This window comes from Cervus elaphus, chromosome 18, assembly GCF_910594005.1.
Source record: "Cervus elaphus chromosome 18, mCerEla1.1, whole genome shotgun sequence".
Classification (NCBI taxonomy): domain Eukaryota; kingdom Metazoa; phylum Chordata; class Mammalia; order Artiodactyla; family Cervidae; genus Cervus; species Cervus elaphus.
Window position 1 is genome coordinate 68382396 of NC_057832.1, and position 25450 is coordinate 68407845.

Here is a 25450-nt window from a genome sequence, read left to right on the forward strand (position 1 = left end):
AATCAATGAAATTGAAAACAGGAAAATAGTAGAGAAAATCAACAAAAGCAAAACTTGGTCCTTGGAAAATATAAATGAAATTGAAATTTCTAGCTTGACTAACCAAAAGAAAATGAAATGAGATACAAGCTATCAATATCAAAACAGGTATGGAGATGAGCTTATTTGAGCCTAGGATGGATGTGGCTGATTTTGGCCTTCTTGTTTCAGATTCCTCTCCTTTTAGAGGAGACCAACAAAACAAACTGAGTGAATGACTTTTCCAACCTTATTTTTAAAAATTGTGATGATACTTATAGAAAACTGGGCAAGTGGGCAAATGAATGAATGATAGATGAATGGGTGGATGGAGAGGTGGATAGATGATGGAAGAATGGATTGATAAATGGGACACACTGCTGTAGACACATAGATAAGACTTCAAATGAAGGCTACTTTCTGGAATTTGCTAGCCTAGAGGGCTGAGAGAGGTAGCAGTAGCTCTGCTAGCCTGGCTCTTTCATTTGTATACATATGAGAATAATTTGTCTTGTAATATTAATAGTGTTCATATATCTGATGCATCAGGAAAAATGTCAGAAAGCAGAAAGGAAGCCCCAAATTCTAATAATTTATTTCTTCAACTCACTCACACCCCTTCCCCAGTGATCCAGAGGCCTGCTCCTCCCTACCTCTGGGACTTCTGGATAAGAAAGGGGAGTTGTCATTCAGTCACTAATTCCTGTCTTCCACCATCTCTCAGAGTTTGCTCAGATTCCTGTCCATTGAGTCGGTGATGCTATCCAACCATATCTTCTGATGCTGGGAAAGACTGAAGGCAAAAGGAGAAGGGGGCAGTGGAAGATGAGATGGGATAAGATGGAAAAAGGAGACCTGCAGCTTAAAAGGAGGGTTGGCCAAAATGTGTCCACAGGAGGTCTGTCAGTGCATGGCAGTGGGCAGCAGCCAAGGCCTGCTGCTGGCTCTAAAGCTTTTCCAGCTAGACAGTAGATTCTGACATTTTATGCCCCAGGACTCTTCATTAGCTTAATTATGAGCAGGGCAAACTGGACATTCGGATCTGTTGGGAACTGGTAGTACTTCCTGCTCAGTCAACAGCTGACATGCCAGGCACAGTCTAAGGCCCTAGAAATAGATAAAGGAAAGGGACTGATCCTTTCCCTTGAGGCAGAGGTCTTTTTTCATAGAGTCCTTCACTCAGTCAGCATTAGAGCACTTGAGATAGGATGGGCTAGAGGCACAGTGATGCACATGCAGACACGGCCCTGTCCTCCTGGAGCTGAGTCTAACTTCTTTAAAAGAAGTTGGTACAACAGACAAATTTCTGTGGACACAAAAAGTATTGGCTTCTTCACAGAGAGGGTAGGAAATTCCTGATACTTGAAAAGAATTTTCATGGGTGAATGGAAATTGAATTGGAAGAATTTGACTTTTAAGGATTAAGGATTCTAAATTCAAACTCTGTGATTCATAAAATAAAGTTGATTTGTTACTGTATTTTTGAAAGTGGGCAGTCCTGGTACTTATCCCACTGCCTTGGGCTTTAGGAGTTAAATAGTTAGCATGCAATCACCAGAGGGAAGATCTAACCAGATATCAGTGAAAGGGATAGGAATATGTTTGACCTGAGAGATGCTTTCATTTCACCATGCCCAGAGCCCGGATTTATTTTTCCAGTATGATTCATGAACCTGAAATAAGAAGCAGATTATATTAGAAGCTGATGTTCTAGTATTGACTTGAAAATCCTGATCTTTAAACAAAAAGCCTTTTATTCAGAGTTACTTCATTCATCATTCATACTCACACTATATTGAGTATTTTCTTTATATCAGACCTGTGCCGGGTGCTGGGAATCCAGTGATAAATACAACCTGGCCCCTGATGTTTTGTGTCTAGAGCAGATACAAGATTTAACGTATTAATTTAAGATTAATCCACATGCTATTAGAATCCAATGGTGCCTATACCCCAGTATATTTAAAAACAAGGGGAGCCTGGGATTTTGAGAAGACTCATGGAGGAAGTGATGTCTGAACTGGGTTTTGAAAAGAAGAGAGGGGAAGACCTTCTAGAAGAAGGAAACAATATATGAAAGGTGCATGGGGACTTTTGACATCTGATGAACATCCTCTGACTGAGAAACACTGAATTCACAGTGTAGGATTGGTGGGGACAGGGACGAAAATAGGTTGGAGAACTATTGGCTAATAATGCTTAGATTATTATTATTATTATTATTATTGGCTAATAATGCTTAGACGGGGCCCAGACATAAAGCTACTTTACAGAAGGCACAATTCTCTCACGATTCATCCCAAGATTCATATAATATGTGAATGACTGATTTTGCCTCATAAAATAGAAAGTCAAACTCATAGGTATATAGATGAGCTGCAGTGTTTATAGCTATGAAATCTACTATTTCTTGGCCATGTTTAACACAAACACATGCCAAGTTATAGCTACATCTGTAATCAAAATGCTTTGCCCTCAAGATAACCTGGATAGATGCTGGAGAACCAACATAGTTAAAGTGAATGCCAGTGAGATGGCCAAATGAGACAAGTCACCCCAAAACAATGTAAGGAGTGGCAACCAACACTTTACAGTGAAATTATGTTGTATAAAACTCTACTCTCATATTCTATCAGCCCATCACATGACCCTGGAAGGTGGAAATCCCCAAACCAAGACACCATCATGCCCAGAATTTCTCTAAGCATCCCCTGACCCTGCATGCCTTGTCGCTAGGCCCAGGGCCAGAAGGTTGAGAGTGGGGTCAGAGGTCATAGGGTGAGTTCCTCCTGTGTCCTCCAACCACAGAACTCGCTTATCCCAGGCCTTCCTCCACATGTGAGGGGAGGACATATGAATTAGTGAGACAGAGGATGGAAGTAAGCTACTCCTGGACATGATTTTTCACTGACTTAGATCCAGAGTGAATAAAAGACCTTAGGTAGTGAGTAGCAAAACCGCAGAGCATCAGATATCTAAGAGAGTGTTGTGGTGTGTGACAAGAAGCCCCTGAGGGGGACGCTGCCCCAGATCCACAGCCACTTACTCCGCCGCCTCCTGGCGCCTCTCCCCTCACAGACAGTTTGGACAGGTGGCCGCTTCTAGAGTGTGAGCCCGAGAGGCCGTCGCTGCCAGCTCTGCAGCCTGTCTGCCCAGAGTGCTGGAGAGCTGACCTCCACCAAAGCCTCAATGACAGCCAGCTGGGGACGTCAATAAAACTCATTATAAGTGATAGCAGCCTTTAACGCAGGCATGCGACTCAGAGAAGTAATTCCTCCAACCCCTCCCAGGCAGCTTTGGTGAAATTAAAGTGGGGATTGACATTCTCACGAATTTCCTATTTCCTGCCTGTGTTTATCAGAAATCTAGGTCATGACAGTTCCTCTCATTCACGTCCTCGCTGGTAAATGCCTTAGAAGGGCAAAACCTAAAGTTGGCAGCCTCCCTCCTTTTTCTTCCTGCTCCATGCCCTGTGGAAGAGGAAGTGTCACAAAGGACAACCACACTGACACTCTGGTCTCAGGTGACTTCAGCACCTAGTCAAGAGGCCACGTCTGGGTTCTGCTGATGCTCACACCTGCTGTCATAAGCAAGGGGATGATTAGCTATGTGCCTGCCCTAAGCAAAGCAGCAGGCATGGTCTAGCATCAGTCAGAAATCCGTTGTCAGTTTCACCTTTTCCTGTTGACGTCTGAAGGTCACCTGCTGTGATGTACTGACTGGGTGTCCAGAAGCAAAGCCCCTCCTCTCCTTTCTCTCCAATCTCCTAAGTACAAGTCAGAGTTTTTCCAGAGGATGACACTAAGATTAGTAAAGAAATCATCACCTATATCAATGTTTCTCTTCTAAGAACAGTTTTTATGATTTTATGAGATTAGAGTTTAACATTTTGTTGAAAAATGTTTTCAGTTTTTTAAAAGAAAATAATCACCTATGATCCCAGCATCTTAACATAATTATTTTCATTTCACATGTTTGGTTCCAGTCTCCAACCACAGCTAGACATTGTTCCTAGTTGTAATCAGTATGTAAATAATGTTCATTTCTCTTGTTTGTTTTTCCACTTAAAATCGAATGTTTGTAATTATACTTAATGCCTAGCAGCATATATTTTGCAGGGTTGCTAATCTGTGATTTCTTTATTTAATGTTTTACCAAAGAAGGGAGGACATTTATTTAGTTCCTTGTATTACATTCTTAGGGCTTCCTTGGTGGCTCAGTTGGTAAAGAATACACCTGCAATGTGGAAGACCACCTGCAACCCAGGAGACCCAGGTTCAATCCCTGGAATGGAATGATCCCCTGGAGAAGGAAGTGGCAACCCACTCCAGTATTCTTGCCTGAAAAATCCCATGGAGTGAGAAGCTTAGCAGGCTACAGGGCATGGGGTCGCAGAGTTGGACATGATTGAGCACAATATTCTCTTTCTCTTCTATTACATTCTTACAGATTATAGTATATACAGTTTTGCTTCCTTTTAAATTTTTTTAGGAGTAACTCCAAAAGTGGGACGGCTTGTTCTTGATATGGACTGCCTCACAGGCTTTTTTAAAAGGATGACACCAATTATACCACTGCTAGGACCCATGACCATTTTCATTATACACTAAAAGACCCGAAAGAGATGCTAAACTTATGGGGAAATTGTTTTTGTTTGTTGGTGAACTCTTTTCCATTTTTATTGATCTTTACTGGGCAGGCTTGAATAGAATCCTAAGGAAGAAAAGAATGAAAAATTCAGAGTGGGTAGTCTTGCAGAATAGATCCTGGTCTGTAACTCAGCAGTTTTTCCTTCACTTGTTTCTATTTCTGGTGGAGTGAGGATACCCTAAGAGGATGAGATGCTGGTAGGTCTGCGCTCAGAACAAAAGCTGCTTTCCCTTAATGAGGGGACAGCTAGAGACGAGCCAAACAAAGAATTCATGAGAGCCACAAATAGCCTGATGGCTGACTGTGTCAGGAGAGGCATCCACCTAATGCTGAGCCTTTGGAGTCCACTTGGGAGAATTCTTTCTCATCTGGAATTCTGAAATCTAGCAGCAGTGATCTCATCTTTCGGCCTTCCATCTTCTTTCTGGAGCATTCTTGCTGTGAGTTACTGGCCAAAGACAAATCTTCTGACAGATGTTGAGGTAGAGAATGATGTGGAGAGATCTACCTCCCTAAGAAAGAATGCCTGTGGGTGGTTACTGAGAATGCAGCTCCCAGATCATACCATGAGGGAAAGGGGCAGTCATCAGTGGTGCCTCATAGACACAGAGATAGAAGGTAGGCTAGCACATGTGTGTTGTAGTGATGCAGAGCATCGATATGGACTCACTTGGCTCTTTCCTCCAAATTAGGAGTTGTTAGGGTGTCGAGAGGGGCGTCCCTGGTGGCTCAGATGGTAAAGAATCTGCCTGCAATGGAGAAGACACAGGAGATGCAAGTTCGATCCCTGGATCAGGATGATCCCCTGGAGAAGGAAATGGCTCCCCACTCCAGTATTCTTGCCAGAAGAATTCCATGGATAGAGGAACCCGGTGGGCTACAGTCCATGGGGTCACAAAGAGTTGGACATGACTGAGCAACTAACACACGCACACAAACACAAAACAGGGTGCTGAGATGTGCAGTGACTCTCGTCTCGCAAAGATTGTACCTGCTGACTGCTCAATCCAGTCGAATAATCATTATATCCATTATTGCATAGTGTGTACAATTTGAGAAGTATATTTTCACGTACGTATTAGGTACAGCACTGAGTGTCTCAGCCAAGGTGATCCAGCTACGATGGAATGACAGCGTCACTTAGTCCTTGGCCCTTTGGGTCTGTCTCACAGTCTGTATTGTGAATGAACCCAGGCACTCGAATGAAGAGACATTCACCAATGAATGAATCCAGCTATCCTGCCACTTGGGCCCATACTCTCCTTTACACCCTGCAGCCACTATAGGATAGAACTAGGTTTGGTATAGCCTTTGTTCTACAGTAGTTCAGAGGTCAAAGGGCAGACGTACTACCTAAAGACAGTGGATTCATCCAGAAGCCTCATTACCTCCTATGTAGCTTCCATGATTTAGGAAGTTTATACCCTCTATGAACATCTGTCTTTTCGCAAATGACAGAAGATAGAGCAGCCCATAATGTTGCTGATTGTGAAAGAGTTTACTGCTTTCCATGGTCTCCCTGGGAGGGAGATGCTGAAGATAGGAAAGTAGCACAGCTTTGGGGCTGTGTGGCCTTGGACAACTCACTTAACCTCTCTGAGCTCCTTCCCATAAAAGAGGAATGATAATACTTGTTCCATGTACTGTCTTGAAAATTAAACGAATTGGTTCATACAGACCTCCCATGAAGAGAGAGAAGGAAATGTGTTGTGAATCTTGAAAAATATCATCCTTCTTCCCATCAGCCTCAATGCTGCTCCACTTGCCTGGACCCACTATAGGCACTATTCCATGTTCAATCTGCAGCCATTTGTAACTGAAAAACAAAACGTGCAAATTGTCTTCAGTGTGGTGTTTTCTCTAATCTCTTGCAGGAGGTGCTTGAACTTGCTTTCTCGATCTTGTATGACTCAAACTGCCAACTGAACTTCATAGCTCCTGACAAGCATGAGGTAAAGGTCTCCAGGGGTTAATTTATGAGAGAATGTCATATTTTCTTGAGAAAAACAGCAGATAAAAAAATACTGGAAAGAAAATTTTTTTTAAGTCTACCTGAGAAAAATTATGAGCAAAGGCACATTTTGTTGACTTGGAATAGAATGCAAATCTCTCAAAAAACTGCAAATTAAAACAGATTCAACTTCTTCTTAGCTTAATCAAGATTTTATGGTAAAGAAGAAGGTATGAATCCTTCATAGGAAGGACATAACTGTTACAGAAAAAGTATCATCCTTAGCTATTGCTTGGTTTTTATTGAATATTTAGGTTTTGGTCAAAATTTTCCCATGATAAATTTGTCTCAATTCTTTAAAACGTTTAAGAACTAGAGTTTTTACCATGTTTAAGTTATTTTAAGAGGTTTAGGACTGTCTCTGCTGTTGGAATTTTATTTTTGCGATGCTTTTATTCCTTTTTGACATCTTGTTATATGTATAATTTGTTTCTCTTCTTGAAGAACACTGTCAGCTATATTTAAAATATTTAGCATAAATCTAGGAAAAAGCATTTGTAAGATGAAGTAGCAGCTATGGCTGATTTAACTTTTTCTCTTGTAAACTAGAACCCAACATCATGCTTGAAACTCTTATTTTTAGATGATACCATTCAAATTTTTGTTGCACATGTGGTAACATAAAAAGCTTTTAGAAAGGAAGGAACATTTTAATAGAACTTGAATTTTGTTCCCCATTTCCTTAGGGAGACTTAACTCATTTAGAAGTTATTCTGTATTTGTTTTTTGTTTTTTTTTTTTTTACTGGTTTGAAGCTTTTGAATAAAATTGTACATCCCCAAAAGAGAAGAAAGATTAGATGCAAATCCTGCATTTAAAGTGGTGCTTAAATATAATTCTGTGTTACTTGACATTTAGTTCATGGAAGGAAATGACTTTGTCTTCATCTTCTTGAAAATAGATACCGTGTCCTACCATTTCTCTTTTTAAATAAAATTTTGGTTGTACGCAGGCCACCATATTCAAGATATATACAGATATATAGGAAACCACTTAAAATAGTAGAACTGTGGATGCTATTTAAATCTATACAAGGCTGTTTTGCCCAGTATGCATTAATTCCAGATAAGGATAAATGCTCTGAGACTGCCAAATTTTTATTCATATCTGCCACTTTTTATTGATGCAGTGAGGAGAAAAATGCCATGCACTTGTGAATACTTTTAATTTCTTCAGACCACTTTCATATCTATTACCTCATTTTATTTGCATAATTGCTCCATAAAGCAGAAAGTTCTATTACAGATATCCTCATTGATCAAAGGAGGAGAGAGAAGCCTCCCAACATTGACTACCTCAACAATAGTAAAGACAATAGTAATTATAACTGGAATACTCTGAACCAGGCACCACTCAATGCTTTGTGTGCCTCACCTCCCTCAGTCTTCATTCTGTAACAGTAAAAGAAACAAGCTAATGTTATTTCCATTTTATAAAAAAAGAAAAAGTAATGAGCCACAGAGAACTTAAGAAACATTTCCCAGATCAAACAAGTAGTAAATGATAGAACCTGAATTTAAAGCATGGGGATCTTGTTCCAGAAACACCTTCTATCTGAGCCCCATCCTGCATGGCTTTGGAAGGAAGAAAGCAGGGCCTGGACTCAGAACTTCTTGCCAGTGTCCATCCCCTAGCTTCAGCAATTATCAACTCATAGCCAATGAGGTTTCACCTATTCCCCCACCCATACCCAGCTTCCATACCCCAGATTATTTTCAAAGCTTATCCAGATATCATCATTTTATTTGTAAATATTCCCCTTGTGCATCTCTAAAGACCCGATGGACTGTAACTCTCCAGGCTTCTCTGTCCATGGGATTCTCTAAGCGAGAATAGTGGTGTGGGTTGCCATGCCTTCCTCCAGGGGATCTTCCCAACCCAGGGATTGAACCCATGTCTTTTATGTCTCCTGCATTGGCAGATGAGTTCTTTACCACTAGTGCCACCTGGGAAGTCCTATATTTTAAAAGGTTACCATTACTGTCATTATCAATGCCCAAATTATCTTATCTAGAGAAAGTAGATCTGGTACCATCAATTCATGGCAAATAGATGGGAGGAAAAAATGGAAACAGTGACAGACTTTATTTTGGGGGGGCTCTAAAATCACTGTGAATGGTAACTGCAGCCATGAAATTAAAAGACACTTGCTCCTTGGAAGAAAATCTGTGACAAAGCCAGACAGTGTATTAAAAAGCAGAGACATCACTTTGCCAACAAAGGTCTGTATAGTCAAAGCTATGGTTTTTCCAGTAGTCATGTATGAATGTGAGAGTTGAACCGTGAAGAAGGCTGAGTGCTAAAGAATTGATGCTTTTGAACTGTGGTGTTGGAAAAGACTCTTGAGAGTCCCTTGGACTGCAAGGAGATCAAATCAGTCAATCCTAAAGGAAATCATCCCTGAGTATTCATCGGAAGGACTGACACTGAAGCTTCAATACTCTGGTCACCTGATGTGAAGAGCTGACTCACTGGAAAAGATTGAGGGCAGGAGAAGAAAGGGGGCAACAGGATGAGATGGTTGGATGGCATCATTGACTCAATGGACATGAGTTTTCACAAACTCCAGGAGACAGTGAAGAACATGGAAGCCTAGCATGCTGCAGTCCATGGGGTGGCACAGAGTCGGACATGACTGAGCGACTGAACAACTACAGAGAAAGTAGGAATACCTTCTGGTTGGCTTCTGAGTCCTATTGACAGATGACTCTGGCAGCTTTCAGGCATTCTGGCATGACAAGATACTCCAGATTCTTCTTGTGCATTTCCTGCCTTTTCTCTATGGAGTTTTGACTCCTTTTGTTATTTAGCAACCAGAATCTGGACACTCAGTGCCTGTTACTACTGGGTTGGTGATTATTTTTAGGCATTTTTGGAGACAGAGCTTGGAGTTATGTTTTTAAAAGACAAAATCCATCATAAATTTATATTGAAATTTCCAACTCAGATTCAGTACTACAGTTTTTGTTTATTGATTGTGATGCTTTTTAAAAAAGTTTTCTGTGCTTGCTGCTTCTCAAAAGAAAAGCACCACAGAAGTGTTCTTGTGGGTTAAATTAATCTGTACTAGGAAGCTAGCCAGGACTGGGAAGGCTGTGTACAAAGAGTGGCAACCCAAGCACTTAGGGATTTACAATGAAACAGTGTCTAAACTGGAAGGGGCCTTAAAGAGCATGGGGTTCAGTGGTGCTTCTAAATGGAGATACATCAGAATTAGCTGGAAGCTTTTCTAAATAAAACTTCCTGACCTAAGATTTGTAAGATCAAGATCTACAGAGTAGGACCTGGGTATCTATTTTTATCAAGATTATTTATGAAGAAAGACACGTTTAGATGTGTCTAGAATCTATCTAGGAGAAGGAAATGGCAACCCACTCCAGTGTTCTTGCCTGGAGAATCCCAGGGACAGGGGAGCCTGGTGGGCTGACGTCTATGGGGTCACACAGAGTCAGACACAACTGAAGTGACTTAGCAGCAGCAGCAGCAGAATCTATCTAAGGTATTCACGAGATCACTAATACTTCCAGAAACCCCTTAGTCCTCAGCTGATATTTAGATGGGTTAAGTGCTCTGCCTGAGATCCCATAGTCAAGGCTGAACTGAAGCTCTCCAGTTCAGGACTGCCCTGCTCAGACTTAATAACATACCCATGGTACACTCCTCGGCTTAACAAGGGGCACCACCAGTGTGCATCAGGGTAGATTTCTAAGCCATCATTGTGACTTAAGATCTGTATAGTGCTTGCCATCTTGTAGTGCTTTTATATTCTGCTATCATATTCTGGAACATAGCCCAGGTAACCACAGTGCAAAGGACAAGCTAAATAGGGTCTGGAATTGCAACTTGACCCAGTAAGGGCAAGAAAGGAATCTAGAACACATTCTAGAAGGAAGACCAGTCCCACAGGAAGAGCAGTGAAATTGCTATCAAAGAAGTCCTGTATAGGACTGGGACATCCTAAAAGGTGAACCAAGCACAACATCCAGAATGCAGGCAGTTTTCTGATGCTGGCAGCAGAGGCTAGTTCTTCCCCAGGTATTATGGCTTTAATACCAGATCAGGGCAGGATTTCAGCCTCTGAAGGGAAGCTAACAAGAGCAAGGCAGATCCTCAGATAAATGAAACATAGTCCATAGCCTACTGGAGAAGCAAAGGGCATGATTAATTTTTAATGAGAGGGGAAGAACCAAATTCTTATTTGGGTACTATGGAGTGCTTTCCAAAACAGGTGATGTCCCCAAGGACCAGACTCCAAAGACCTGGAGGAGAAAACCCTTAGAAACCAGAAACCCAGGCAGAAGAGGTCCGTAGACTGGCAGCTAAGCCACTTTCCATTTGGATCACCCAATAATTTTAGCCATATTTTCTACCAGACCTTGGGCAGCACTGAGCTATTCCTAAATCTTTTGCTAAGAAATACAAAGGTGGGACCACCATTAGCCCCGGTGGGGTTCGGCTGTCATTTTGAGTGCGGGAATCAAACAGGATAGTCAGATATTAGCTCTAGATTAGGAACTTTGCTTGGAGTCAGGAGAGTAGCAAGTTTGATCTGATGTTGAGTCCAGGAGTGTTAGGATATATTCTACCAATAACTTTAACTCTTTGATTCACTGGTGGGATGTTAGAGATATTCTGTTGCACAGGCAGAAAAAACTCAAATCCTGCTGCTGCTATGCAGGGAGGCATTATTTGTACAGAAGAGTGCAGACAATGGAGGCAGATTGCATAAGTTCAAATCCCACCTACTCCACATACTACCAAGTGACTTAATTTCTCATTGTCTCAGTTCCCTCATCTGTAAAACAGAGATGCTAACAGAAGTGTCAACTTTATAGAGGTGCTGACTATCAGATGATGATGTAGGCAAAGCCCTTAGCACAGAGCCCAGCCCTTGCTGAGTGATCAGTTGGTGTTAGCAATTGTTATTCCTCTTGTAATTGTCATCAGTCGTTCTCATTGTCATCTTCTTTCTCCCCAGTACTGTATCTGGACAGATGGGCTGAATGCGCTGCTGGGGAAAGACATGATGAGTGACCTGACACGGAATGACTTGGACACGCTGCTCAGCATGGAAATCAAGCTCCGCCTCCTGGACCTGGAAAACATTCAGATCCCTGACGCGCCTCCACCCATCCCCAAGGAGCCCAGCAACTATGACTTCGTCTATGACTGTAATTGAAGCACCCTGGGCCCAGATGCACCCCCCTCCAAAACTGGAAGATTTAGCTAATAGGAGAAAAGAATGAAAAGGCGCCCACACCGTGGAATCCGCTGTGGTCAAGGGACGCTGTGGGTCCACACTTCCTTTGGCCTTGCCTCCTCTAACTCTGGCATTTTTCTGCCCCTACCTGGCATCCTGCTCACCACCCTGATTCTGTTTCTAGACTCTATTGCTTTAGGTCACCTCCCGTCGCTGCAGTCGAAGGTGGGAGAAAAGCAAAATCCACCGCCAATGAGAGAGCCAAAGGGCCCTTCCATCTTCATTCCAGCAGGCAAGTCCTCCCCTCCTAGCGGCTGCAAGCCAGCAGCTCAGACCTCCTCCCAATCTGCAGCCAGGCACAGAGATGTGCCCCAAGCTCTGGGTCTGGAAGAACCGGAAACGGTCTAGCTACTTGAGAAGACAAACACCACCCTTTGTTCCCCTTCTCTCTAGGGTCTGCTCACACCACCAGTTCCATGTGAATTGAAATCTGCTTCTAAATGCCCTCCTTTTCCCATCCTGGCCTCTGCCTGCCTGGTTCCTCTCTGGTTCCAAGAGCAACAGCGGTTGCCTCATCCTAGTTCTCGCAAGCGTTGGGTCACCAGACACAATCTGAGGGTCCCGTGGCCACATCACGTCTGCCCTGTGGCTGTGACCACCCTTCCTGTCTCTCAGCCAGTCTTGGGCTTCTTCTCCCTGCCCCAGCCCTGACCTGCCTTCCTCATTGCCACACACTCCTCCAGCCCCTTAGCTGAAAAGCACAATGCTGAACTCAGTCGTCCTGCTTCATCTCTTAACGTACTAAATCTAAAAGCCTCGATGACAGGCAGTTGCTATCTGAGGGTCTGGGGGGGTTCTGCTGCAACACAGGTTCCACAAGATGGTCAAGCTGGCAGACATCCAAGTTTACATCGTTGTAGTTATTACAGGTATTGACAACTTGCAAAGGGTTTGGGTTGTTGGTTTTGGGGGTTGGTTGTTTTGTTTGTTTGTTTGTTTTTGCTTTGTTTTTGTATAAAAGAGTCTAACATTTTTTGCCAAACAGATATATATTTAATGAAAAGAAGAGATACATAAATGTGTGTACTTTCCAGGTTTTTTTTGTTTAATTATTTGAGTCCTAAACATCTTCCTGAGAATAACATTCCCCTAAACATGCTGTGGAATAAAATTAATTGTGATGAGTTGGAGAGCTGGTGTTTTGATTTGGTAATTTAGGTTCTTGCTGCTCAGTCATCAGCATCACTGAGAGCTTGTTGAAACTGCAGAATCTAAACCTCACCCCAACCTTGAAGAATCAGGTGATGCTCATGCATATTAAAGTTTGAGAAGCACTGGCTTTGGGGACTCTTGACCTTCGCTGGATCCATAGGCTCTGAGCATCAGTAAAGAGTGATCCTTCCAAGAAGACCATCTCAAGTCAGCTAGAAAATCAGACCCATATCCCGGACAAGCCCATTTCCAGAAAATCAGACCCACTTCGTAAAAATATAATGTAGGGACTTCCCTGGTGGTCTAGTGGTTAAGACTGCACTTCCACTGCAGGGGCATGGGTTTGATCCCTGGTCAGGGAACTAAGATCCCACATGCTGTATAGTGATCATATTAATTACTTTTAAAAAACAGATATTAAAAAAATTAAAATATACATATTTATAATCTATTCATTTTACACTATTACCTCCTGACTATGACTTTATCTTTTATTTTTTCTTCCTTACTATTATATAATTTATAAAACTGACCAAATGAAACAGACCATATTTTGAAGGCGCAAATTTAACAATGGAAAAGAATGCAGACCCACAGACCAGAAATAAATCAAGCCAGAACTAGATAAATCTAACCATGAATTAATGAAATATGGGTCAGAGCTCAGCAAAGGATTTTTCTGAGGTTATTTCCATTGGAGGCATATCTGTATCATAAACTCCAACAGCTGGAAGAAATGTCAGGAAGGTCCAAATGATGTGGAATTCACAGCACAAGCCACTCTTGACTCACGGCAGAGGTGTTAGATGCCTTCGGGTCACTGCTCATTATTGTCACCAAGATGTGCAATTACAGGCTCACCTGGGTTGAGATGACATGAACCCTCCATAAATTACAGGAAAAAAAATTCTTTTATGATCCATAGTAATTCCCAAGTAATTATGCTTCCCATCAATACACTCACGCCTGAGTGTCAGGTTGAAGCTTCCTTTACATTAAGTTTTGATGATATTAACACGTATGTCCTTCACATCAGGAGCATTTATAGATTTACCCATCAGCCTGATAAAATGATAAATGGTAGGTAAAAGAAAGGAGACAGAGTCAGATCATTTGTTACTTAGGAGTTACCAGACTTCATTTATGAAAAGGGAATTTTTTGGACCAAGATACCCGAGATCTGGGGAGTCTTGCTGGGAGGAACAAGCCCTTCTCTCTTCTGTTGCTCTTGCTTTGGTGCATTAAATAGAAACTAACTCTTTCATGGCTATTAAAAAGAGTATTCTGCCACCTTGTAGACCCTCCTTTCAAGGTCTAGTGAGATCCTGAGAGTATGACCTTGTTCCTTCATTTTGTGGCAATGTGGTGCTGGGTTACTGTCCACATTTGGCCACCCCATCTTCTCAGCCTACGCTGCCCAGGGCTTTCCCAGCCAGTAAGCCTCCCACCCCCCAGCTCAGCCCCCGTCACCACAGGATTCTAGGCCTGGACAAATTAGCCAAGCCAAAGGAACACTGAAGGAAGAGCCCAGTTTTGTCATTATGGCTAAGCCGCATTCTCCAATTCAGCTTTACCTGAAATAAAATTGATCATTGAATTTTAATCTATTGGTACGTTAGTTCCTCTCTTGCTCTTATTCAGAAGCTATAGGGAGAAGGGTAATTAGTTGGCATTCTCAAACTCAAAAGTGACTACTAAGGATATGAAAATCTGATGACTATTGCAGAAGAAAAAGTGCATGGCTGAATGTTTCTGGAGTCTATTTGCAAATCCACTCTAAACCACTTTTCAACTATCAGCTAAATTGCTTCCTACCTGCCTGTTTTATAATGAACTGAGTAGTTGACATATATACCTTTGTTCCATCTTGTCGTAGTTATGAAATATTTGGCTTCCCCAATGGCTCAGTGGGTAGAGAATTCACCTGTAATAAAGGAAACATGAAAATTAACATAAACCTTTAACTTAAAGGAAATAAATATTCATACAATAATCAAAAACTGTTTAGAGCTAAACACTAGGAATGCAACAAGAATAAAATTTGTAAAATCAGAAAAGTTATAATCAAGTAATTTAATTGAAAAACCAAATCATTGAAGGGAGGTGGGATGGGAGACTTTAGGAAATGATAGCAAGGAGGGATCATGAGACAGTGAGTTTGCTGAACTTCTCCTCAAAGAAATGAGAGCTGTTTACCTCATTCTAAAATGGAAATTTCATGATTTGAGAAGCCTGTGGATGATGGGGCTGGAAATTGTCATCACTCCGTAAATAAATCCCCTCCCAGCCCTTTGGTCCTCTATCCATGCCCTCTCCTTCACTCACATCCACTCCTTTCCTTTTTGATACACAGTGGTTGAATGATCCACTGGTAGTATAGTTAAACTACATGGCATGTTTCAACCAATTCAGCCTGTTTTATGAAAAAGGAAAATAATAATCAAAGGAGGAAAGAAGAAAAATTTTAATTTGAACTTACTCTTGAATTAAATATTTGAGGTAATTTGCAATAAAACCACAATTTAAAATAAATTTGGGTATAGGTGGGTGGAGCAAATATGGTATAATTCTATATGAAAATGTAGTAATACTCTATATTTTAATGGAATGAAATTTTTTCTGACATAAAAACGTAAAATATAAAATGAACACTTTGAGTGTTTTTTTCTTTTAATTCAGAAAAATAATCAAAACACACCCAAATGAAAGAAGGAGATAATTCTACCAGAAACGTGATGTTAATAGAGGTGATACACTTGAATGTTAATCTAAATCTGGGCTTCCTGGACGTCAGCGTAAACAAGGAAGCAAGTTGCTTCATTTTTAAATTAACTCTCATTTTTAAATTAAATTTCTATCACCTCATAAAAAAATATCCTTTTCCAGGCACCAAATCTCAGAGAAGATGTGCTATTAAAAGCACTTATCACCTTCAACAGGCTTCTCTCGTGGCTGAGAAGGTAAAGAATCTTCCTGCAATGCAGGAGAACCAGGTTTGATCCCTGAGTTGGGAAGATCCCCTGGAGGAGGGCATGGCAAACCACTCCAGTATTCTTGCCTGGAGAATCCCATGGACAGGGGAGCCCGGTGGGCTACATCTATGGGGTTGCAAAGCATTGAACATGACTGAGCAACTAAGCACCGTCGATAAATACTTCTTAGTAGATGCTATTTGTCTGTCCTTCTGGTTTTTATGGAATGGAAAGAGTCACCCTTGCAGCCCCTTGAGGGGTGAAAGCAATGGGGTATCAGAGAAGGAGCCTTCTGAATGCTGGAGTCAGCTTAGGGACAGAGTAATAGAAGAATCAGAAGAGGATTCTGAGAGTCGAGCAACCAAGGAAAGTCTGGCCAGAACAAATGGTTCAGGAATGAATGGAGTGGGCCCAGGACTAGGAGATGTGCTGGGCAGAGAAGAGCAGGATCCAGAACCAAATCTCATGCACTTCCATCAGGCGTTCACTGTGCACCATGAACAGGGTACAGGGATACAAACGTAAATAAGAAATGACCCTGCCTTCCAGAGGCTCACGGCCTAGAACAGGAAGGACAGACAAATAAGTGCAACCCATGGCTCAAAGGGCCACAATGTAGAGAACGCTGAGCTAGTCCACTGAGCTAGTACAGGAGGCGACTGCTTCCATGTAGAGGGAGTGAGGCCTGAGCCAGGCTTGGAAGGATGAGCAGGAAGCCGCCAGGTGGCCAGGGAAAGAAGGGCAGGCTCATTTCCTACTCATCCTGTGGGTTCCAGTTTGGTCGTCACTTTCCCTGAACATCAAAGTTAAGGTTGTGGGCTCCTGCTCTGTGCTCCCACAGCCCCCTCCGCCTACCCTGTGGTGATCATATGAGTTTCCACTGTCTTCCTCACTGGCTGGGAGCCCCATAAAAGAAGACACCTGGCCAGTTGTTCTCACCACTCTCATGCCCCACCTGGAACCCAGTGCTGGGCACCTAACTGCTTTCCTTCAGCGCTTTCTAAGAGAATTGATCAAGGGCGTGAGCCATTAGAAAGTTCAAAAGGATTATGGCTGGAACAGACATGAGTGTGGGAGAGAGAACCGTAAGAGATGAGCTTGGAAAAGAGGGCAAGGACTTTGAATGGCAGGCCCGGAAGTTGTAACTATATTCTTTATGTGGCCAAAGCCACTGACATAGATACTTCAGTAAATAGCCATGACCTGTCACCACTTTTGATCTGGCCACAGCGCAAGAGACAAGTTGAAGAACAGTGGATCTAGAAGCAACAAGACCAGGTTAAACGTGTGTCCAAGGTGACTCATTCTTTTTTTTAAACTTTTTGTAATTTTGTTTATATAAGTTCAGTATCATTACAACATTCTGCCAGTGCAACAATAACACCTTACTGGAAGAAGTCCCTTAGTGGAAACGTAAGGGACAAAACTAGGATTTGAATCCAGATTCTCTGGATCCAGCTTTTCCTTCTTTGTTTTTCCAAGCCATTTTATTTAGTTAGTTATTTACTATTGAATTGTCATCAGCATGCAATATTATATTAGCTTTAGGTGTGTAATGTAGTGATTTGATACCCTTCTACGTTAAGGAACAATCACCAGGATAAACCTAGTTATCGTCTGTCACATACAGAGTTATTAAAATATAACTGACTCTATTCCCTATGCTGTACATTACACCCCATGACTTATTTTACAGTTAGAAGTAAGGGTGCCTCACTTTTAAGAAGGCTTAGCCTAATTACTAGCTAAGTAATTACCAATCAAATTACTAGGATCAAACTGAGTTCAGAAAAGACTATGTGTCTGTGCTGTGATAGAGGTGAAATTGATTGTCATTGCAAGGACAGAAAAAAGAAAATGATATATTTTTGAAGTCTAATATGTAAAGACAAAAAATAGAAACCAGACCAAATCTTTCTCAGATTGGCTGGAAAAGCAAAATCTGGTCAAATGCTGGTTACAAAATATCTGCCTAAAGTAAAATGACATGGAATAGTTGAAAATACAGAGACGGGCAAATACCAGCAAATACAACGTCACTGTGGGACACATGGGCAGGTAAATATCAGGCAAATAAAACTGAAGACAAAACTGTGGGAAAAGAAAGTGATTTTTGTAATACTCCTTAACGTTAATACAATTTACCATTTGGATACGACTGATGAGAATACCTGATGTCACTGCAAACTGATAAATGACTTTCACCAGAATCTGACCAGCTTCCACCCTGACCCTAGACTTCCAGGCTCCAGACTGTGAGAAATAAAGTTCTCAGAAATAAGCCACCCAGTCAGTGGAATTTTGTTATAGCAACCTGAACAGACTAAAACACATGGTTTGTAGCTCACTTTCAATAAATAAACTCTGGTTTGATGGTGTTCTATTTAAAATGTCACTTGAAGCCAATCAGTTTTCTAAAACTGTGACAGCCTAGCAAGTAAGACCTCACTGAACTTACAGGAAATTCTTACAGAATTAAATCTTAAGAACATAATCAATTTTTATTTTATTTTCATTTTACTTCATTTCATTTCACTTCATTTCATGTTTGGAACCAAGTAATGCTGTCGACCAGATTTAGCAAGGTCTGATGCTACTAAATATAATCTTTAAAAACAAAAGCACAAAATACGATACCAGGAAAAAACACACAGGAGAGAGAGAGAAAATGAGAATGTACATGTGTGTTGAGGAAAAGTCTAACTTTGGAGCAATGTCATAGTTACACAGTTGTTAAGAACATATAAGCTGTGAAATCCTACATCATATTCCAGTTCCAAAGCTTCCTAGCTGTATGACCTAGTTATTTCCTGGTTTGTAACACTTTGTCTATACAATTCCCTTATAACAACTATTGAAGGATTATTTCAAATCATGTTCATAAGCTTCACAGGACAATATCTTCAGTATAGTAAATACTCAAAAAATAGTAAGTAGTAAATACTCACAGCTAGACCTTTCTGATACCAAAAAATCAAACCCATGTCCATTTGAATCCCTTCGAGCTTGAGTTTGACTCAAGCCACACTCCACTCCTCTTTCTAGGCTAGCTGATGACCATGTGGCTCTTTCTCTTATATCATTAGCACTTTTCCCTCATGAATCGCTACTGTCTTATTTCCACCGTTTAGATCTTACCCCCACTTTCCTGTGTGGTAGTGGTCGATGTTGAACAAATGGACCAGACCGTGGAAATTACCAGGATCAGTGGCCTAACCAGCAGAAAGAAAGATAAAAATGGAAACTAAGTCGACATACTTAGGAGTCAGGCGGAACCAATTAGAGCAAGGTCAGAAGTGAGACCATTCCTTCTCAAGACTGGATTTTGCATTTTTCTGTTTACATTTGGAAAAGAGCAACCTTCTATCACCACAGAATGCAAAATGGAAGAGGGAATAAGAGCAGGATGGGAGTGGCGCTTTGTACCCCAGCAGAGCCTGCTGTGGGGCAGTATCGCTGCGTTGGTGCATAATTTTGCCAGCTTCATGCAGCTCTCCAAGAGCAAGCACCTAAGGCTGGCGCTGCCTCTGGAGAGGAAGGCCAGGTCACACCATCCCTTCTGCCCTGTAATGGGCTATCTGTTTCCCACACCCACTGTGAGAGGAGTGAGGAGAAATGAACAGGCACACGTGCAATTTCGTTGGCCCAAGTCATTTCAACATCTGTAAAGCAACCACGAATTCATCCATCACAAAATAAAGTCATTATCAAAGCAGCTGTTACCCAGACATGACTCTCAGCTGGGGCGGTGGGAGAGCAATTTATCTCTTAGCAGCAGCTTGCCAACATCTAGCTTGAGATTTACAGAGGAGGAGAAATCCTCGGCATACAGGGTTCAGGCAGACACGTTGAAAATGACTCTTCAAATTCTTTTGAAACTATGTCTATTATTTTTCAATTTATAAAATACTCATAGAAAATCTGGAATTTTGGGGAACACGTATATAGGGAAAAAATGACTTCTAATCAAGATAACCAGCATTAATATTTTAATATATGCCCCTTCCAGACATTTATCCATATACTAGACAGATAAATGATAGTTAATAGATAAATAAATAGGTACTGTGTAAGTCCACACACCTGTAAGTGTTTGTACAGTCAGCTGAATGGCGTCAGCTAGGGAAAATAAGTCTATCCATACAATTGTGTCCTTAGTGTAGCCAGGTTTCCTTGAGGTCTCATCTAGTGATTCTACTTAGCTTCTTTTAATGTTTGGCACCTCATTTCATATGGTCACTCTGCCGGTCGGTCTGGGCATCCTCAACTTCACATGTCAGGATATCTCTCTAAGTTTCCTAAACACGCGCTTCTATGCTTCTCAGCATCCAGTATGAACAGATGAGAAGGATAATGAATTCAAGTAAATCCTATATATCAAATAGGGAAAAGTTGAAGGAGATACTGCAAGTCAAAAGGAAATGAGGCAATGCAGGATGTTAGAGAAATGCTAACAGAGCCCAACTTCACCAAAGAGGAAAGAAATATAGGCAAAGTCATGCTGAATTGAGATCTTCCCCTGACATTCAACAATAAGAGCAATCCCATTGGAGTATTTTTCCCAACAGTCTTTCAAATCTTCTCTATGAGAAAGTAAGATGTATAAATAAGGCACATGCCTTACATTCAGAGAACTCACAAATAAGAGTATATACCATCCTCTAGGGTCAAGTTTTCAACCTGGGCACTACTGACTTTTAGAGCAAGTTAATCCTTTGTTATGTGGGGCTGCCCCATACTTCGTAGGATGTTTAGCAGCTTCCCTGGACTCATTAAATTCTAGTAGTACCTATCCCCTGCCCCTGGCAAGTAGCAACAACCAAAAATGTCTCCAGATACTGCCAAAAATTGAGATTCTCCCCAGTTGAGACTCACTAAACTAGATATAGGAGTTGAGGACAGGGGGATATTCTGCTGCTACTGATATCAAACTAGTTCTATTTTCAAATGATTTAAAAATTCCAGCAGCACTGTCCCTAGGGACATTAGGCTGAGCACACCCAGAGCCATTTGGGTTTGGGAAAGAGAAAGGAAATAAAAATGGATTCACATACTTCATTTATTTTAAACCTATTGATGGTCTTTCAGGTGAGCATTCTTCCCTCACTTTACAGGTGAGAAAACAGACTCAGAGAGGATAAGTAACTTGCCCAGGACCACAGAGCAGGTGAATAGAGTGCTCCCTACACCACAGTGCTGTATCCAGCCAAAAAATAAGAATTCCTAGAGTTTGGAGACAGGAAATCATGCAAATTCTGAATTTGTACATTTAAAATAAAAAAAAACTGGAGCACGAGATGGGCCTGAAGGGAGGAAGTCTTGAGTGACTTCAAAAACTAAGTGATTCCAAAGAGAAGATTTTACTCATTCTGAAATGTTTGTTTAGAATTACTTTGTCAGCAAAATTGCCGTGGCAGTTATTTTGTCTACTGATTGGGCCCTGCAATTAAGCCTCCTTGATGAAGGCATGTTAAGGCTAATTTTAAATCTGATTATTGTCAGCATGACATCCACTTGGAGCTGCTTTTCAAACAAGAGGCAGTGTTTTCCTAGAGATGTCAGTGTCAGAATTTGTTGCCAGAAGTTTCTGCAGCCACATATTCACCTCCCATCCCTGTATCCCTCTCCAGATATTGTCAATTCACAGCACCTTAAACTCAAAGTTCTTTGATGTGAGCTAAGTCCAGAACTTCTCTTGGGAGCCCAGAAATGCAGTGGTGTATAAGCATTGTCCTGATTCAGGGAACATCGGAAGATTGAGTATCTAATCAGGTTAGTAAGAGAAAAGGCTCTGAGCCGTGTCCTGAAGTCCCTTGACTTGAAGCCTCCTGCATTAAAAGCAGTAACATGTGATTTGTGCTGCCTCTGCTCTGTTGTGGGAGGATAAAGGTCAGAGGGATTGACTGTTGTTGTTTAGTTGCTAAGGTGTGTCCAGCCCTTTGTGACCCTACGGATGGTAGCTCACCAAGCTCCTTCTGTCCATAGGATTGCCCAAGCAAGAATACTGGACTGGGTTGCCATTTTCTTCTCCAGGGGATATTCCCAACCTGGAGCTCGAACCCACATCTCCTGCACGGGCAGGTGGATCCTTTACTGCTGAGCCACCACACCAGGAAAGCCAGAGGGATTGATAATGATTACTAAAATGTTTCTTGGTCCCAAGCGTTCCATTGCCTCTTAGAGCTTTTTGTCTTCCTTTGAATAAAACAAATGTTAAGCAAGACAGGAACTCTGAAGACAGTCTTTCTAGACCGTATTCAATCAATGGAGAAGCTGACTGTCCACCTCTGCTGTTTAAGATGACACCACATTCAGAAAGCCATGCCAAGTAGGGTGGCGCTGAGCAGAACTAGTGCTGCGGAATTAATTCTGGCGGCTGCACATCTGCCGGGGTCAGTGCTAACCAATCTTTTCTCTGATGCTCAGTTTTCCCAGTTCCTCTTTACCCTCGCCTTTGAGATGGTATACATCTCTGCAAGCTACTGTTTTCATGAATTCCCAGCTTCAAACCAAAGAACACAAAACCCTCGCTTATCTCTTCAGACCCCTTTCCCGTACAGTGAAGGTTTGTAAAGTGCAGACATGATGAAGCTAGAACAGAGGTGTGGGAGGTAAAATGTGACCCATCAGTTGTAGGGGTGAACACAAAGAAGCAGTCCAGAGTGACTGAAGTGGCTTGCTTCATTGATCAGGGCAATGGTTACACATTAAACAGCAGAGTGAACTTGGACTGGGAGGAACACAGTTGGGGGAAGATGGGTAACTCAATCTCAATTTAGGTCCTGGAGGTTTGAGAACCCAGGGCCACGCCAGGACCCGTGCCAGGAGAGAAGGTTGCCACAATCCCAATTGCTTGAACAAGCTGGACCCCTGCTCCACTGTCTACACAAATCAGGGAAGGTGACCTGAGAGAAAATGACAAGCCATGGTCTTAAAGAAAGATTTTTAGCAGTGGGGGAAACAGGAGAGGAAGGGGAAATAGGAGAGAGAGGAGGACAGGAAGGGTCTGTCCTTGAAGGTACAGACCCACCAAAACTTGACCTTGAGAAAAGGGACTTGGTCTTCAAGTTCTGAAACAGTGTCTGTGCTGCAGATCTAGTCTCCAAAACTCAGTGATGCAGAAACTCACTTTCACTGCTGAAAGACTCCTTCCTGGCTTCTCTCCTAGCTCAGTTGGTAAAGAATCCGCCTGCAATGTGGGAGACCTGGCTTCAATCACTGGGTTGAGAAGATCCCCTGGAGAAGGGAAAGACTACCCACTCCAATATTCTGGCCTAGACAGTTCCTTGGACTGTATAGTCCATGGGGTCACAACAAGTGGTACATGGCTGAGTGGCTTTCGCTTTCACTTTGAGGCCCGAAGAGTCCACAGTCGGCCCTAGCAGCAAATTACCTGTTTGCTTATGCTTTTCATTTTTCATATTATTATTGTTATCTTTAATATCTCAACTTTAAAATGGCTTTTTCTTATATAATTTTGGGGATGTCATCTTCAGGGAAGATCCCCTGGAGAAGGAAATGGCAACCCAGTATTCTTGCCTGGGAAATCCCATGAGCAGAGGAGCCTGGCAGGCTACAGTCAGTCCACAGGGTCCCAAAAGAGTCAGACACAACTTAGCAAGTAAACAACAACAGCAAGTCTTATTTAATTGCTTTCCCATTTAACATTTAACCTTCTGAGCTCAGAGTGTCCCCTTTTATTATTTTTCCTTGTTTTTAATTTTAACATTCTACCTTACATTATATTATATAAACTTGGATTTGTTTTGATTTTCATTTCAGCTTTTGAGCAGAAGATTTTATTTTCAATTTTTAAAATTTTTATTGCCAAATCTTCCCTTTGCATGTTTGAATTTTTACTTTAATCATTTTATTGATTCATAAAGAAATTTTTTCTTTTATTCATTTTCAAATTTTCTACCCTTAAATTTTTAGCCCATCTCTTACAGTCATTTTTTTACTAGGTTTTCTGTTTTTAATTTCTTTTTCATTTATTCTTAACATTGTCCGTCATTGCTCCTGCTGTTTGTTGGTGTTTTCCTTGTTGTTGCATTAAGGTCCTGCAAAAAATTCCCCTATTTCCTGTGAAAAACAGAGATTAGACATCTTTTCCCTTCTAACCGTATACCTTACCTCTTTTCTGTCTGCCCTCGCAAAATTTTGCCATATTAGGTTTTTCGAAGTGAATTCTAAAACAATTGTAAAGTAAGTTAGATGTGCAAATGCACCCATGCGTGCACGCACACACACACACACGCACACACACACACTCCTCTTACCTTATAAAATGAAATCCCTTCCCAGTTAATAAAGCTGCTTCTGCAGATACACATCTGAAGAGTTGGAATGATGTGTCACTTTACCACATTACAAGAAGGCATGGGACCGATAATCTTTGACTCCAAAGAATTCAAAGAATAGTAGAGGAGAGAGATTTCCATGATCTGCTCTGCAGACCACTTGCATCAATATCTTCGAGGTTTTTGTAAAATAACCTAGGCTCCATTTCCATTTTTAACAGGTTTCTCAGATGATCACTTATATTAAAGTTTGAGAACAATTGCCTTATTGTACTAAAATTTATCCATCTGTATCTGCATAATAGATACATACAAAGCCACTGAAGTTATTATGAATAATTGTTACTTCTGAGGAGTGAGACAGAATGGTGGGGAAAATATAATTTTTTAAATAACAAACATTTGCAACATTTATAACAATAGTTTTAATTAAATAAATTTTAAAGTTATTACACCCTCCTTTGGATGTTTTCCTATGCTGTCTGAATTTCTTTTGACTTTAAGATAGAAAGTAGAACAAGTTACAAGTACATATCCTCTAAACTACTGACACTGTCTCCTGCTACATAACACAGATGGAATTCCATGGAGCACCGCTATAGGAAATTCACCTGCTCTGGCCCTGCCGTGTTCCTCTTCAAAGAACTGGAATCTAAACAAGGAGGGGTGAGGTTGCTAGTTTCTCTTCCTTCCACTCCTTTCACTTAGCTTCTATGTGTCTACAGCATGGAGATCAAACATTTGGCAGAGAATTCATTGGTGCGAATGAGTGAAGATGTCCTTGTTTTAACACTCCAACTACTTTCATTGTCCTGTTTCCAAATATTTATTTACACAGCTCCATTCCACTTCAAGAGGGATTTCCGGATCAGAGCTAACCGGCTGACTTTAATTGATCAAGGCCAAAAGCTTGTCAATGTTGTCTTTAGGGATGTTAGCCAGGGTCAGGCCCTGAGCAACTGGGATAAGAATAGCTAGAAGACTGAGGAGGGCAAGAGAAAAAAGGGAAGAGACAGGAAATGCTGTCACATACTTGGTGGATTACTTGGATTAGTGACTTCAGCATGTCTCCCTCAGTATCTATGAA

At 41.5% G+C, this 25450-nt stretch overlaps 1 protein-coding gene across 5 annotated transcripts in view; it reads left to right on the plus strand.

The window, feature by feature from the left end:
- ELMO1 (engulfment and cell motility 1) overlaps positions 1 to 13069 on the plus strand; it is a 563801-nt gene extending 550732 nt beyond the window's left edge. For all 5 annotated transcript variants that reach the window (XM_043873513.1, XM_043873512.1, XM_043873514.1 and 2 more), the window contains 2 exons: positions 6543 to 6620; positions 11658 to 13069. In XM_043873513.1, the coding sequence (XP_043729448.1) occupies positions 6543 to 6620; positions 11658 to 11858 (279 nt within the window). In that variant the 3' untranslated portion in view covers positions 11859 to 13069. The remainder of the gene's footprint in view (positions 1 to 6542; positions 6621 to 11657) is intronic.
- The last annotated feature ends 12381 nt before the right edge of the window (positions 13070 to 25450 follow it).